The sequence below is a fragment of the Carcharodon carcharias genome, chromosome 16, assembly GCF_017639515.1.
Source record: "Carcharodon carcharias isolate sCarCar2 chromosome 16, sCarCar2.pri, whole genome shotgun sequence".
NCBI classification, from domain to species: domain Eukaryota; kingdom Metazoa; phylum Chordata; class Chondrichthyes; order Lamniformes; family Lamnidae; genus Carcharodon; species Carcharodon carcharias.
In genome coordinates, this window is record NC_054482.1 from 107321137 (window position 1) to 107336677 (window position 15541).

General features: G+C 46.7%; 1 protein-coding gene across 1 annotated transcript in view; it reads left to right on the forward strand.

Annotated features, from left to right (window-relative positions):
* st6galnac3 (ST6 (alpha-N-acetyl-neuraminyl-2,3-beta-galactosyl-1,3)-N-acetylgalactosaminide alpha-2,6-sialyltransferase 3) overlaps nt 1-15541 on the forward strand; it is a 248920-nt gene that overhangs the window by 150990 nt on the left and 82389 nt on the right. Inside the window, exon 3 of the mRNA XM_041208599.1 lies at nt 10433-10842. Within this exon, the coding sequence (XP_041064533.1) occupies nt 10433-10842 (410 nt within the window). The remainder of the gene's footprint in view (nt 1-10432; nt 10843-15541) is intronic.

Here is a 15541-nt window from a genome sequence, read left to right on the forward strand (position 1 = left end):
GAAAGACAGTGGAACAGCAATGGCAGGAGTTTCTGGGAGTAATTTGGGAGACACAGCAAAAATTCTTCCCTAGGAAGAAGAAGCATACTAAAGGGAGGACGAGGCAACCATGGCGGACAAGAGAAGTCAGAGACACCATAAAAGCTAAAGAGAAAGCATACAATGCAGCGAAGAGCAGTAGGAACCCAGGGGATTGGGAAGCCTACAAAGACCAACAGAGGACAACTAAAAAAGAAATAAGGAGGGAGAAGATTAAATATGAGAGTAAACTAGCCAGTAATATAAAAGAAGATTGCAAGAGTTTTTTTTAGATATATGAAGCGTAAGAGAGAGGTAAAAGTGGACATTAGACTACTGGAAAATGATGCTGGCGAAGTAGTAGTGGGGAACAAAGAAATGGTGGAGGAACTGAATAGGTACTTTGCATCAGTCTTCACAGTGGAAGACACGAGTAACATCCCCAAAGTTCAAGAGAGTCGGGGGGCAGAGGTGAGTATGGTGGCCATTACCAAGGAGAAGGTGCTAGGAAAACTGAAAGGTCTGAAGGTGGATAAATCACCTGGGCCAGATGGATTACACTCCAGAGTTCTGAAGGAGATAGCTGAAGAGATAGTGGAGGCGTTAGTGGTGATCTTTCAGGAATCACTGGAGTCAGGGAGGGTCCCAGAGGACTGGAAAATCACTAATGTAACCTCCCTGTTTAAGAAAGGAGTGAGGCAAAAGATGGGAAATTACAGGCCGATTAGCCTGACCTCGGTCGTTGGTAAGATTTTAGAGTCCATTATTAAGGATGAGATTTCAGAATACTTGGAAGTGCATGGTAAAATAGGGCAAAGTCAGCATGGTTTCATCAAGGGGAAGTCATGCCTGACAAATCTGTTAGAATTCTTTGAGGAGGTAACCAGTATGTTAGACAAAGGGGAGCCAATGGATGTTATCTACTTGGACTTCCAGAAGGCCTTTGACAAGGTGCTGCACAGGAGGCTGCTCAGTAAGATAAGAGCCCATGGTGTTAGAGGCAAGGTACTAGCATGGATAGAAGATTGGCTGTCTGGCAGGAGGCAGAGAGTGGGGATAAGGGAGTCCTTCTCAGGATGGCAGCCGGTGACTAGTGGAGTTCCGCAGGCGTCAGTGTTGGGACCACAACTTTTCACTTTATACATTAATGATCTAGATGAAGGAACTGAGGGCATCCTGGCTAAGTTTGCAGATGATACAAAGATAGGTGGAGGGACAGGTAGTATTGAGGAGGCGGGGAGGCTGCAGAAGGATTTGGACAGGTTAGGAGAATGGGCAAAGAAGTGGCAGATGGAATACAATGTGGGGAAGTGTGAGGTCATGCACTTTGGTAGGAAGATTAGAGGCATGGACTATTTTCTAAATGGGGAGAGAATTCAGAAATCTAGAGTGCAAAGGGACTTGGGAGTCCTAGTCCAGGATTCTCTTAAGGTTAACTTGCAGGTTGAGTTGGTAGTTAGGAAGGCAAATGCAATGTTGGCATTTATTTCGAGAGGACTAGAATATAAAATCAGAGATGTGCTGCTGAGGCTTTATAAGGCTCTGGTCAGACCACATTTAGAATATTGTGAGCAATTTTGGGCCCCGTATCTCAGGAAGGATGTGCTGTCCCTGGAGAGGGTCCAGAGGAGGTTCACGAGAATGATCCCAGGAATGAAAGGCTTTACATATGAGGAACCTTTGAGGACTCTGGGTCTATACTCGATGGAGTTAGAAGGATGAGGGGTGATCTGATTGAAACTTAGAGAATACTGAAAAGCCTGGATAGAGTGGACGTGGGGAAGATGTTTCCATTAGTAGGAGAGACTAGGACTCGAGGGCACAGCCTCAGAGTAAAGGGAAGACCTTTTAGAACAGAGATGAGGAGAAACTTCTTTAGCCAGAGAGTGGTGAATCTATGGAATTCATTGCCACAGAAGGCTGTGGAGGCCAGGTCATTGAGTGTATTTAAGACTGAGATAGATAGGTTCTTGATTGGTAAGGGGATCAAAGGTTATGGGGAGAAGGCAGGAGAATGGGGTTGAGAAACTTATCAGCCATGATTGGCCCAATTTCTGCTCCTATGTTTTATGGTCTTATGGCTGGGTTCTGTCCTCCCACAGTGGCCGGGAATGGAGACGGCAGTGCTAAAAGATGACAGCCAGCATGCTGGTCCCTGATTCCTTCCGCCCAGGGCCATTGTCACGGAGATGAGACATGGGCAGCGGCAGGGCTACCCGCCTGCATGCGGCAAGCAGCCCACCCAACCTGGTTAAGGCCATTTAAGGCCAATCGGAGAAGGCTGACTGGGATTTTCTGCTCTGCCTCTAGGTTCCCAAATGAGGCAAGATACAGTCCAGCTGCCTGAAGCTGGCACCTCAGCGGCAGGCAGACCAGGGGAGAGGGGGGGGTACCACACCTCAGGCAGGCTTAAGGCCCTCCCTCCATTTACCTGGTTCCTGCATCAGCCGCAGGCCATCCTCTGGACGGGTTTCCTCCCCAACAAATGGCGGCCTAGCAGTGGGGGCCATTTTATATTGAAATTTTTGAAACAGTTGGGGAGAAGGCACCTCCCTCTTGGGGCATCTTCTCCCTGCTGCCTGGGCATTCTGCTCCTGCAGTCAAGCTGAAGGGTCTCTTTATTGATCTTCCAGCTTCGAGAGCCCACCATCCTTAACATTCAGGATACTGTGGCTTCAGGATAGTGATAGTGTCGCTGGACCAGTAAACCAGAGACCAGAGTAATGCTCTGGGGACCAGAGTTCAAATCCCATCGCAGCAGCTGGTGGAATTAAAATTCAATTTATTAACAAATTCAAATAATTTTTTTTAAAAATCTGGAACGATAAAGCTAATGTCATTAATGATGATCATGAAACTATCAATTGTTGTAAAAGCTCATCTGGCTCACTAGTGTCCTTTCGGGAAGAAAGTCTGACATCCTTACCCAGTCTGGCCTACATGTGACTCCAGACCCACAGCAATGTGGTTCACTCCTAACTGCTTACGAGGGAAATTAGAGATGGGCAACAAATTCTGGCCTTGCCAGTGATGCCCACATCCCATGGATGAAGAATTTTTTTAAAAATTAGATGGCAAGCTCACCCTCTGGCCCATAATTGGTCACCCAGGGAAAATCGCAATGAGTGACTGTTTCCAAGACAATGCAGGCTCAGATTCAGAAGCCTACCAGCAAAGTCCAGCTCCTGGTTACTCACAGATGGTGGACTGGACATGTTGTAATCTGCCTTTAAGGGATTTGAGCATGACATCACAAGAAGGGAAATGTGTCATGTGATCCAGTCTCAGTTTCACTTTTGTTTTCATCAGAGCACACACGCACAGCTCTTCAAGCTTTATACCCCATGGATAACTGTTCTCATGTGCTTTAGATCAATAAATGAATCTAAAACGTGTTTACCCAATCGCTCATGAGTGATTGGTGCCTTGCGCCTTGTACAGTAAATAAGCCCAAGGCTATTATATCATTATCACACAATCTGTTTGTGTTTCAAATTCCACATTCCCATCTACCCCCTAATAACCTTTGATTCCCTTGCCTAACAAGGATCTATCTACCTTTGCCTTAAAAATATTCACTGACACCGCTTCCAACACCTTCTGAGGCAGAGAGTTCAAAAGTCCCGCAACCCTCTGAGATAAAAGATTATTCCTCCTCTCTGACCTAGAAGGGTAACCCCTAATTTTAAAACAATGCCCCCTGGTTCTAGACTCATCCACAAGAGGAAACATCCTTTCCACGTCCACCTTTCCAATGCCGTTCAGGGTCTTATATACTTCAATCAAGGCCCCCCCCTCCCAAACTTCTAAATTCCAGTGGAAACAAGCCCAGCCTGTCCAACCTATCCTCATAAGACACCCTGCTCATTCCAGGTATCAATCTAGTAAACCTCGCTTTCAATGCATTTACACCCTTCCTTAAATAGGGAGACTGAAACTGCACACAGTATTTGAGATGTGGTTTCACCACTGCCCCGTATAACTGAAGCATAACATCCATGGGATGTTTCACTTTATGAAAGGTGCTACATAGACGCAAGTTGTTGTTGTGTGCTCCCCTAGGCCACTCACTGCTGGGAGAGTTTTTGTTTCGAGTGGCTGGTTCGAAATCCTGGGACCCGCTACCTAAAAGTATTGTAGGAGTACCTTCACCCCACGGACTGCAGCTGGGAAAGACCCAATGTCACCTTCTCAAGGGCAACTTGGAATAGGCATGAAAAATACCAGCCTTGCCAGTGCCTGCCTATATCCCAAGATTCTTTGTGTGAATGAAAAAAGTTGCCATGCTCTTTTAAAGATGATTTCACATATGTGGTTTGTTCTTTGCCAAACCCCTCTGGAAAGATCTGCCTCCTGCCAGGGCCACAGTCTCACAATGACAGGCAGACCTCTGGCACCTGTTACTCAACAGCCCTCTCTTGTTCGTGACACTGTTTATTGGAGAGGCAAAACAGTGAGAATTGGAAGACCTTTTGAACAGGGAGATGTAGTAGCTGTGGCATAATTAGTAGCACTCTTGCCTCTGAGGCTTTTTTTATTTGTTCATGGGATGTAGGCCTTGCTGTCTAAGCCAGCATTTGTTGCCCATCCCTAATTGCCCGTTAGAAGGTGGTGGTGAGCTGCCTTCTTGAACCGCTGCAATCCCTGTGGTGTAGGTACACCCACAGTGCTGTTAGGAAGAGAGTTCCAGGATTTTGACCCAGCGTCAGAGAAGGAACGGCCATATATTTCCAAGTCAGGATTGTGTGTGGCTTGGAGGGGAACTTGCAGGTGGTGGTGTTCCCAAGCATCTGCTGCCCTTGTCCTTCTAGATGGTGGAGGCCGTGGGTTTGGAAGGTGCTGTCAAAGGAGGCTCGAGTTGCTGGAGTGCAGCTTGCAGTTGGTACACACTGTGGTGGGGGAAGTGATCATTGGATGTGGTGGATGTGGTGCCAGTCAAGTGGGCTGCTTTGTCCTGGATGGTATCAAGCTTTTTGAGTGTTGTTGGAGTTGCACTCATCCAGGCAAATAGAAAATATTCCATCACACTCCTGACTTATAACTTGCAGATGGTGAACAGACTTTGGGGAGTCGGAAGGTGGGTTATTCATTGCACGTTTCCTGGCCCCTGACCTGCTCTTGTAGCCACTGTATTTATATGGCTAGTCCTGTTCAGTTTCTACTCAATGGTAATGCCCAGGCTGTTGATAGTGGGGGATTCAGTGATGGTAATGCCATTGAATGTCAAGGGGCAATGGTTAGATTCTCTGTTCTTGGAGATTGTAAATGCCTAGCACTTGTGTGGCATGAATCTTAATTGCCACTTGTCAGCCCAAGTCTGGATATTGTCCAAGTCTTGCTGCATATGGACACAGACTGCTTCAGTATCTGAGGAGTCGAGAATAGTGCTGAACATTGTGCAATCATCAGCGAACATCCCCCACCTCTGACCTTATGATGGAAGGAAGATGAAGCAGCTGACGATGGTTTAGCCGAAGACGCTGCCTTGAGGAAGCCGTGCAGTGATGTCCTGGAGCTGAGATGATTGTCCTCCAACAACCACAAATATCTTCCTTTGTGGTAAGTATGACTCCAACCAGCAGAGAGTTTTCCTCTGATTGCCATTGACTTCAGCGTTGCTTCTGTGGTGGAGGGAGTGAACGTTGAATGTGGTGGATGGGGTGCCAATCAAGCGGGCTGCTTTGCCCAGGATGGTGTCGAGCTTCTTGAGTGTTGTTGGAGCTTCTGATGCCACACCCACTCAAATTCTGGCTTAATGTCAAGGGTAGTCACTCTCACCTCTTGACTTCCATTCCTTAGTCCATGTTTGGATCAAGGTTGTAATGAGGTCAAGACCTCATGGCCCACATCCCATGAATGAATTAAAAAAAAACCTGAGTGACCCTGGAGGAACACAAACTGAGCGTCGCTGAGCAGGTTATTGCTGATTAAGTGCCGCTTGATAGCAATGCCAACAACTCCTTCCATCACTTTGCTGATGATCGAGAGTCACAAGCACCTGGGTTCAATTCCCATTCCAGGACTGGCACACAAAAGACTGACTCTCCAGTACAGGGCTGAGGGTATGCTGAACTGCCTGAGATGCTGTCTTTCAGATGAGACATCAAACAGAGGCCTCATCTGCTTGCTACGGTAAAAGATCCTTTGGCATTATTTTAAAGAAGAAAAGGAAAGTTTTCTCATGTGTTCAGGCCAATAATTATCCCTCAACTGATATTACAAAGGCAGATTATCTGATTATCATCACATTTCTGTTTGTGGGAGCTTGCTGCACCCAAATTAACTGCCATGTATCCTAAGTTACAACAGTGACCACACTACAAAAGTATTTCATTGGCTATAAGGTGCTTTCAGATAAAATCAAAATACTGCGGATGCTGGAAATCTGAAACAAAAACAAAAATTGCTGGAAAAGCTCAGCAGGTCTGACAGCATCTGTGGAAAGGAAGACAGAGTTAACGTTTCAAGTCCGTATGACTCTTCATCAGAACTAAAGAGAAATAGAAATGTGGTGAAATATAAGCTGTTTAAGGGGGGGTGGGACAGGTGGAGCCGGATAGAGGGCCAGTGATAGGTGGAGGCAAAGAAGAGATTACCAAAGGTGTCATAAACAAAAGGTCAAATGGGTGTTGACGGTGGTGAAATTAGCTAAAGGATGTGCTAATGGTGACATTAAGGGTATAAAACAGGATGAGCAAGTGACAGATGGCCCTAATGGGGGTGGGGTGGGGGGAAGGGATTGAAATGGGCTAAAAGGTAGAGATAAAACAGTAGATGGAAATAAATTTTTAAAATAATAGTAGAAAAAGGTGGGAAAAGAAAAGTATATCTATAAAAATATATAATAATTATTAGAAAAAAGGGATCAAAAAGGGGGTGAGGATGGAGAAGAGAGTTCATGATCTGAAGTTGTAGAACTCAATGTTAAGTCCGGAAGGCTGAAAGATGCCTAATCAGAAGATGAGGTGCTTTGAAATGTCTGGTGGTTGTGCAAGGGGCTATACAAAGTTATAAAGGTCTTTTTTTAAATCACTGCTGAGCTTGCTAATCACTCCTAATATGAGCCTCTGGCATGTACACATTTCTGGGCAGAAGGATGGGGCCTCTTGATGGAGATCTAAAGGGATCTCTATCCCAATGTTTGTGTAATACACCAAATGCAGCTCACCCAGTACAGACATTGAATTGAGCTTGGGTTTTGCTTCTGTGAGTTTGGCATTGTCAGTTTTCAAAAATTCGTTCTCATGTGGGGTTGGGGGGGTCATGTCACTAACAAAACCGTCCCTGGTTGCTATGGCAGTTGAGAGTCAGCCAATGTTGCTGTGGGACTGGAGTCTCATGTAAGTCAGACCAGGTAAGGATGGCAGATTTCCTTCCCTCAACGACATTAGTGGACCAGGGGTTTTTTTTCCAACAACCTGGCAGCTTCATGGGACACATTTATTACTTTTACTATGAAATTTGAATAAGTTGGGAAAAAAGAGACATGCTGCCCAAGCTTTTGGTCTTTCACCAGATGCAAGAAAACCAAATCTGAAAGGGAGCAATAATTTATACTGCATTAGAGTAGGGTGCTGATTGGTTGATCTGTCCTGATGAGTGAAAACTTTGACAGCATATCTCTTATCCTGAGCAACAATCAAGTTCTCTACAACCGAGTGAATACTTCGAGATTTTCCAAATTGTCATTTTGAGGTCACTTTTTCTGTATTATTAGCCCAGGCCTCTGGATTAGACGTGGAAGCTTCCCACATCTAGTGAGGCATGAGGCAGAATAAACACACCCTTGTACCAGCCTGTTGCCATAGCTTGAGGAGCACCACTCCACATCAAGCAAGGGTGACCAGAAGGCTTTCCTGCTCCCAATCACCTACCAGGCATTTTGAAAGGATTTACAAGCTGATAATCAACCTCTCTGGCCACGCTATGAACACACCTTCCTTGGCCATCAAGTCCTGGGGTGGGACTTAAACCCAGAGCTTCTGGCTCAGAGGCAGGGACGACACTACCCACTGCACCACAAGACTTCCCTCACTCTTTCTCCGGGTTACCAGTCCAATAATATAAACACTTCACTACCATATTCTAATTTATACGCTTACCAGTTGGCAAAACTAATCTATTTATTTGCCTCAGTGCCAGTACTTATTTAGCTGGCGCGAACATATTAGTTGTTACAGTTTAGCGATGGGCATCTTCAGCTGACAAATATCATCACTTCTCAATAACAAAAGTGTTTAACTCCACGAGCAGGATGAGGCAAATTGAAATGGAAAATTTATGATGTAATTTGCATTGAGAATTGTTCAGTATGAATCAATGAGTAATATTCGCAAAGGGAAGATCTAATACATTATCCTGGAGAAAATTCCTTATTTTCATTGATATTCATCAGGAGAGGCGAGAGAAGCTGACATTGTTCTCCTTAGTGTAGAGAAGGTTAGGGGCAGATTTAATGAGCTGTTCAAAATTATGAGAGGTTTTGATAAATATGGAGAAACTATTTGCACTAGCAGGAGGGTCAGTTACCAAAGAACACAGATATATGATAATTGGCAAAAAAAAATATTCAGACGACGAAATGTGGAGCTGTTCTGGAACACACTGCCTGAATCAGTGGTAGAAGTAGATTCAGTAATAACTTTGAAAAGGAAATTGGATATATACTTGAAAAGGAGACATATTGCAGATGTAAGGGAAAAGCCAGGGGAAGGGGGACTAACCAAAACGCTACTTCAAAGGGCCAGTACAGGCACGATGCACTAAATGATGAATCTCCCCCTTACAGCCCCTGCTGAACAAACCCAGCTCCTCTAGTCTCTCCACGTAACTAAATTCCCTCCTCCTGCGCTGAATGATTCTGTGGGGTGGATTTTACGGTTTTCGGTGGGGGTGAGGGAGGGGCAACAGGAAGGGTCTGGCCCGCTTGCTTCCGAGCCCGTTATACCAACACTGCAAATCAAGCATCAGGCGGCCAGGCAGTGTTGGGAAGGGTGGGGTGATGGGGGATGATCAGCACCCAATCAAAGGCAGGGCAGCCGGTTGGCCGTGAACCGGAAGTCAGTCACTGCCAGCGATTTAAAAAACCCCCTTGCCCTCTCAGTCTCTCCTTAATCGTTAATCCAGCCTAAAAAAAAATCTGAAGGAATAGAGTCTACTACCAGCCAAACTCTGCTCCCTTCACCAGCAGCCTCTGTTGCTATGCACAGGCCTGCTTGCAGGCCGCTTCGTCTGACCCTGTGTCGCCCCCTCATGACTGATGTAAGTCACTCCCAACGCTTTTCCCGTGCGTCGACAAAAACAAAAATGGAGTGGGCAGCGTAAGGTTGCAGTCAACTGGGTCTTTGACCAGCTCAATAGCTTGCTATTTATCTTTTTCACCTTCCGTAATTTTAGAGACTGGCGGAGTGACTTTGGATTGCTGCCCCAATGTCATCAAATCATATTTTACGAAGGTGTGGGTTGTGGGGGGGAGCAAGGGAGAGAGGAAGGGGGACGGTGGCCCACCCAATCTGCAGCCCTAAATTCCAGCCCTATGATTGGTAAACGCGTGTGTAGTGCGCATGGGGCTGCCAACACTCCAGGATTATTGTGGAGTTTCCAGCAATTAGAGATTAGACTGCAGGACATGGCTACAAGTGACCTGGGAGGGAATAAAAAGGATGTGCGAATAATGTTGGAGGCCTTCACTTAATGATTATAAAAAATATGGGAGACTGAGAGAGATCAGGACGCTCGATTGATAGTCAAGCATCATCCAGCTGGGTAACTGAGGGCCAGTTTGCTTTTTCGTTTGCTGGGGAAAAGTGGCACATTATTATTTTTTTAAGTTATTCTTTCATGAGATGTGGGAGTCACTAGCTAGGCCAGCATTTCTTGCCTATCCCCAATAGCCCTTGAACTGAGTGGCTTGCTTGGCCAATTCAGAGAGCAGCTAAGAGTCAACCACATTGCTCGTGGATCTGGAGTCACATGTGGGCCAAACCAAGTAAGGATGACAGGTTTCCTTCCCTAAAGGGCATTAGTGAACCAGATGGGTTTTTACACCAATCGACAACAGTTTCATGGTTACTGAGACTAGCTTTTTCATTCCAGATTTTATTAACTGAATTTAAATTCCACCAGGTGTGGTGGTGGGATTTGAACCCGTATCCCCAGAGCATTATTCTGGGCCTCTGGATAACTAGTCCCGTGACATTATCAACAGGCTGCTGTCTCCCCTGATGGACGTGTCTGCAACCAATGGTGAGAGTGTGAGGGTGGGGTGCGATTGGAAGCCAGAGGTGATGTGATAGCTCCTCCAGGGTTATGTCCTACAAAGAGTCAAGCGACGCATGTTTTTTTGCTTTCAAGCCCCATGTGTGGAAATCTGACCTGTTGGTAATCTTCCCCCCCCCACCCCCACACCCCGCAGCCTCTCCGCCTGCACTGTGACCTCTGCAGCATCGTGTCCAGCTCCGGCCAGATGCTCGGCCAGCAAGCGGGCAGGGTGATCGACCAGTCGGCCTGCGTGTGGCGGATGAACAACGCGCCCACGGCCGGGTTCGAGGTGGACGTCGGCACCAGGACCAGCGTCAGGGTGGTGTCCCACACCAGCATCCCGCTCCTCCAGCAGAGGCAGCAGCACTACTTTGGGGAGGCCAACGAGACCGTCTACGTGATCTGGGGGCCCTATCGGAACATGCGGCGGGATGGGAAGGGGGCCACGTACAACGAGCTGCTGCAGCTGGCAAGGAACTACCCCCACGCCAAGATCTACGTGACCACCGAGGAACGAATGAACTACTGCGACAGGGTTTTCAAGCTGGAGACAGGAAAAGACAGGTCGGTTCCCTTTTTTCTGTTTCATGTAATGAGTTAGGACGCTCCAGATCTTTCCATAAAACATTCAGCATTGCCAAAAAGGTCTCACTAATTCATTACTGTGTACTTAAAGCAGAGAACTCACCAGAACTAAGGAACTAAGGGACATAGTTTAAAATTAAGGGATTCCCCCCATTTAAGACAGAGATGAGGAGAAATTTTTTGTCTCTGAGGGTTGTGAATCTTCGGAACTGCCTTCCCCAGAGATAGGTGGAGCCAGGGTCATTGAATCATTTTAAGGCAAAGGGAGATAGATTCTTGACTAAAAAAGGACTCAAAGGTTATCAGGGGTAGGCAGAATGTGGAGTTGAGGCCACAATCAGATCAGCCATGATCTTATTGAATGATGGAGCAGGCTCGAGGGGTTGAATGGCCTACTCCTGCTCCTAACTTGTATGTTGGCATGTTCATAGAAACAGGCTCAACATCAGTGTTACCGTTTAGAGGGATGTCAAAGCATTGGAGAGGGTGCAGAGGAGGTTGGTTTGAATAAGGATCAAGGCCTTCAGTTTTGTGTAGTGTCTGGAGAAGTTGGGATTGTTCCCCTTAGAGCAGAGAAGGTTATTCTATATAATACATGGAGGATGTGCCTGCTTTTCCCAGTCTCCTCTGTATTCTGGAATGCATGCGGGATTGGTCAACTCTCCGGATTCCCAAGCGTCTCCAGAAATTAAAGATTAATCTCCAGGACACTGCTGCAAGCAATTCTGGGAGAGAAATCATTGGGGAATGACTCCTTTGAGCACTCTAAAAAATATTGGAAAAGGCTAGTTGGACTGACGGTCAAGAATCGTCAAATCAGGTAGTGACGAGCCTGTTTGCTCTCCTGTTGGTGTGAGGAGGCGGGGCATTGCCAGGATGGATGTGTCAGGTGACCAGTTTGCAGGGACATGCGGGTGGGGCAGTTGGAGGCGATGACATCTCCCACAATACATCCAGTCAGTGACGGCAAACTTAAATCCACCTCAGCGCCTGGTGTTGAGGCCACCTTGAGTTCCACAGGATCTTTTCCATTCAACTTCCTTATCTGTAGTTTCCTCAGCTCATCCCTCTGCTTCCTCCACTTGTGCTCTTTCATTCTCACGACGATACCTTTCTGTGAACGCCAAAGCTATGCACTCATTTACCATGCCTGTCATCGCTCCGTCTTCCATGAGGCAGCTTTCCGTCTTTAATTGGCCGTATACTTTTCTTCCCTTTATGTGCTTATAAAGTCAACGAACATTTACGGCCATCTAGAGAGATGTCAAGGCCGTGGAGGAGGTACAGAGATGATTTGCCATGATGGCACCAGGGGCGAGGGCCTTCAGTGATGCGGAGAGACTGGAGAAACTGGTGTTGTTCCCCTTGGTGCAGGGAATGTGAACAGGAGTTATGGTAGCGGTCAAAGTTATGAAGGGATTTGCTGGGGCAAATAAGAAGAAATTGTTTCCACTGTCACTAAGGCCGGAGGGGACGCATTTAATTCAATTGTCAAAAGAACCGGAAGAGAAATGAGTAGATTTTTTTATTTTCACGTTGCCAGTTGTTTATGATGTGGAATGCATTACCTGAAAGGGTTGTTGGCGCAGATTTAACGGTAACTTGCAAAAGACAATTGGATGCCCGCTTTAAAAGGAGAAATCTGCAGAGGGATAGAACTGTTTGGGTAGTGCCTTTCAAAGAGCCAGAATGGGCACAATGGGCCAAATGGCCTCCTTCTGTGCTCTATAGATCTATGATAATTCTTCCACAATTTCTGTTATGCTGGGGCACAGTCTAATCGCGGGATTTTGTTTCGCTCTTATACGAAAGAGAATTTTTTTTTGACACCCTATATGGTACTGAAATGTCCCTTGAAGAGAATGTTACTGCAGATTGGAGCATTTCTCGGTTCACGCCTCAGAACCAGCCACCTTCACGGAAACCTCTCCACCACCTTCAATCCAGTCGCTGGGAAAACTTCCTATTCGATTTAAGCAATAAAACGAACTCTTAACATAGGGAGTGATGTGTTGTGAGTGGAGCTGAGCAGCTTTTGTAATTACAGTCAAAATGAATATCAGTATCAAAATTATTAAAATTCATAAAAAGCATTTGCATTTGTACAGCAACTCGTTATGTTTATGCTAGTTATTTTGACTGCCTTGGCTGGTGATGTTGCACAGAAGAATGCCATTTTGCAACTAGCTTGTTCCTACTACAAATGATGAAATCCATTTTGGACAGTAATGGCGGGTAAATGGCCTTCCTTTAACAGAACTGGGGTACAATAGGATCTTTAACGCCCCTTTTTAATATCCAATGTAGTAACTCGGAGGCCCCACAAATTCATATTTTTTTTGTTTTACAGAGGGGTATCTAGAAATAAACAACAGGAGCTGGTATCAGTAATAGAAAGTGACTCTGAAGCTGTTGGATTGTCCGCAATTTGCTCACTATTGTTGGGGGGAACTTGCTGTCCTAAGCCAGTCTGACCTGTACGTGACTCCTGTCCCACACCAACATGGTTGACTCTTAACTGCACCCATCACAAGGCAGTTGGGATGGGCAATAAAGGCTACCCTTGCCAGTAACACCCACACCCTGTTGCAAGGCTCCTCATCCAAATGCAACAACAAGAGCCTTCATTTATAAAATGCCTTCAATGTAGCAAATAATTTCCAAAAGGCTTTACAGGAGTGTTAACAAACTAAATTTGACACTGAGCCACATAAGGCTGGTGACTGAAAGCTTTGTCAAAGAGGCAGGTTTCAAGGAGCCCCTTAAAGGAAGAAGGAGATGTAGAGAGGCAGAGGGGCTTAGGGAGGTTATTCCAGAGCTTAGGACGATGTAGCTAAAGGCCATTAACGGTGGAGTGAATAAACGGCACCTGGATGTGTATGGGAATGAGACAGCGACACTACTTTGCCCACACTACTACCCCGACCCCGACTGGCGGAGGGTGATGTAAATGAACCCTTTGTCTGTCATTATTTCTCCCCATTACATGAGGACAAACTCCACCCAAAAAGCTGACAAATGCTTTCAGCTTAGCTGTTAACACCAGCCTTCTGTTCGTGAGTCAGAAGGGACGTTCATGATTAATTGATTCACTGTTCTAATCAACGAAAGTTGAATAATCTATTAATTGTAATGGCACTGAGCCAAATGAGTTGGATGGGTTCCAACACTGTGCACACATTTGAATTGTTGCACACGGTTAAAGACAGTTGAAGACAATTTAAAATGATGACCGGGCTTTCCTGATTGAAATATAAGCACAGCTATTCATCCCTCCAACAAGAGGTGGTTAACCTGGGCTGGGGTCATTGAATCGAGGTAGTAAGACCTGAGGCGTGATTTTCCATTTTGCTTTGGGACCCCACAACGTCAGGGTCCCGAGCTGGCATCGGGTCGAGAGCAGTAACCCAACGTTGATTTTGTCGGGGTTGGCCAATTAGTGGCCAGAGGGCACGCCTGTCATCCAGTTAAGGATGGTGGGTGGGCTCTTGAAGCTGGAGACCCTCCAGCACTGAAGGAGTTGCAGCCTGCAGCTCATGTAAAGTAGAGAAAGAGAGAGAGAGAGAGAGCGCACACCTTCATCTTTTAAAACATTTGAAATAAAAAAAACGGCCACAGCAGCTGGACCACCCTCATAGAGGGCGCGTTGCTCTGCAGGTCAGCCTGCGACTGCATATGTAGGCAGGCGTGTATGGTGGCTGCCGGGGGTGGGTGGGGGGAGCGGGGGTGTACATAGTGAACCTGGAGTGCTTTCTCCCCGCCCCCGCTGCCCCTCCCCCCCCACTTCCCCCACCAGCCTGTCGCTGTTCACCTGCCGTGCTCTTGATGCCACGGGCCTCCCAGAAGCCTCTGGTCAATCGTCTGACCCAGCCTTGAAATTGACTTAGCTAGCCGCTTACCGCTTGTCGGTGTCCATCCGGCCCTCGCCCGGACTAGCCTCCTGGGAAACGGCTGGGATCCAGGAATGTGGTGGGGAACCAGTGTGCCATTCGGCGTTGGGAAATTCTGCACCTGCCTGCCTGACCCCACCTCTGCAACCCCCCCCCCCCCCCCCCCCCCCCCCCCAACCATATTGGGGCGCAACCCTTGCCCCTGCTGTTCACAGCACCTTTCCTTGGGCATGTTTGTGGCCAGCCTTCCCCAAGCAAAGGCGGCTCACCTTAAAATATGACGTAATTCAGGCAGGGACTTGGCCAGGAGTACGGAACATGGGAATGGGATGAGGCCATTCAGCCCCTCAAGCCTGTTCTGCCATTCAATTAAAGCACAGCTGACTTGCACCTCAACTCCATTTACCCACCCTTTGTTTATCCGCCGGGCACTGTTTGATAGTTTCTTCAGCGGTACCCTTGGCAAGAAGATAAATTTCTTTTAAAGACAAAGCAAGACTCTTCTTCCCTTCTAGGCCCAGACTAACACATAAGGGCCCCACGGGGTTGTAAGAAAGAAAAACAGAGGAAGACTTACATTTCTATAGTGCCTTTCATGGCCTATGGACCCCCCCAATTCCATTTTACCACCAGTGAAGCACTTTTGAAATGTAGCCACTGTTGCAATGTAGAAACCATGGCAGCCATTTTCTGTGCATCATGGGCCCCACAAACAGAAACGTGCTAATGACCAGATCACCTGTCTAAAGTGATGTTGGTTGAGGGATAAATATTGAGCAGGAAAACTC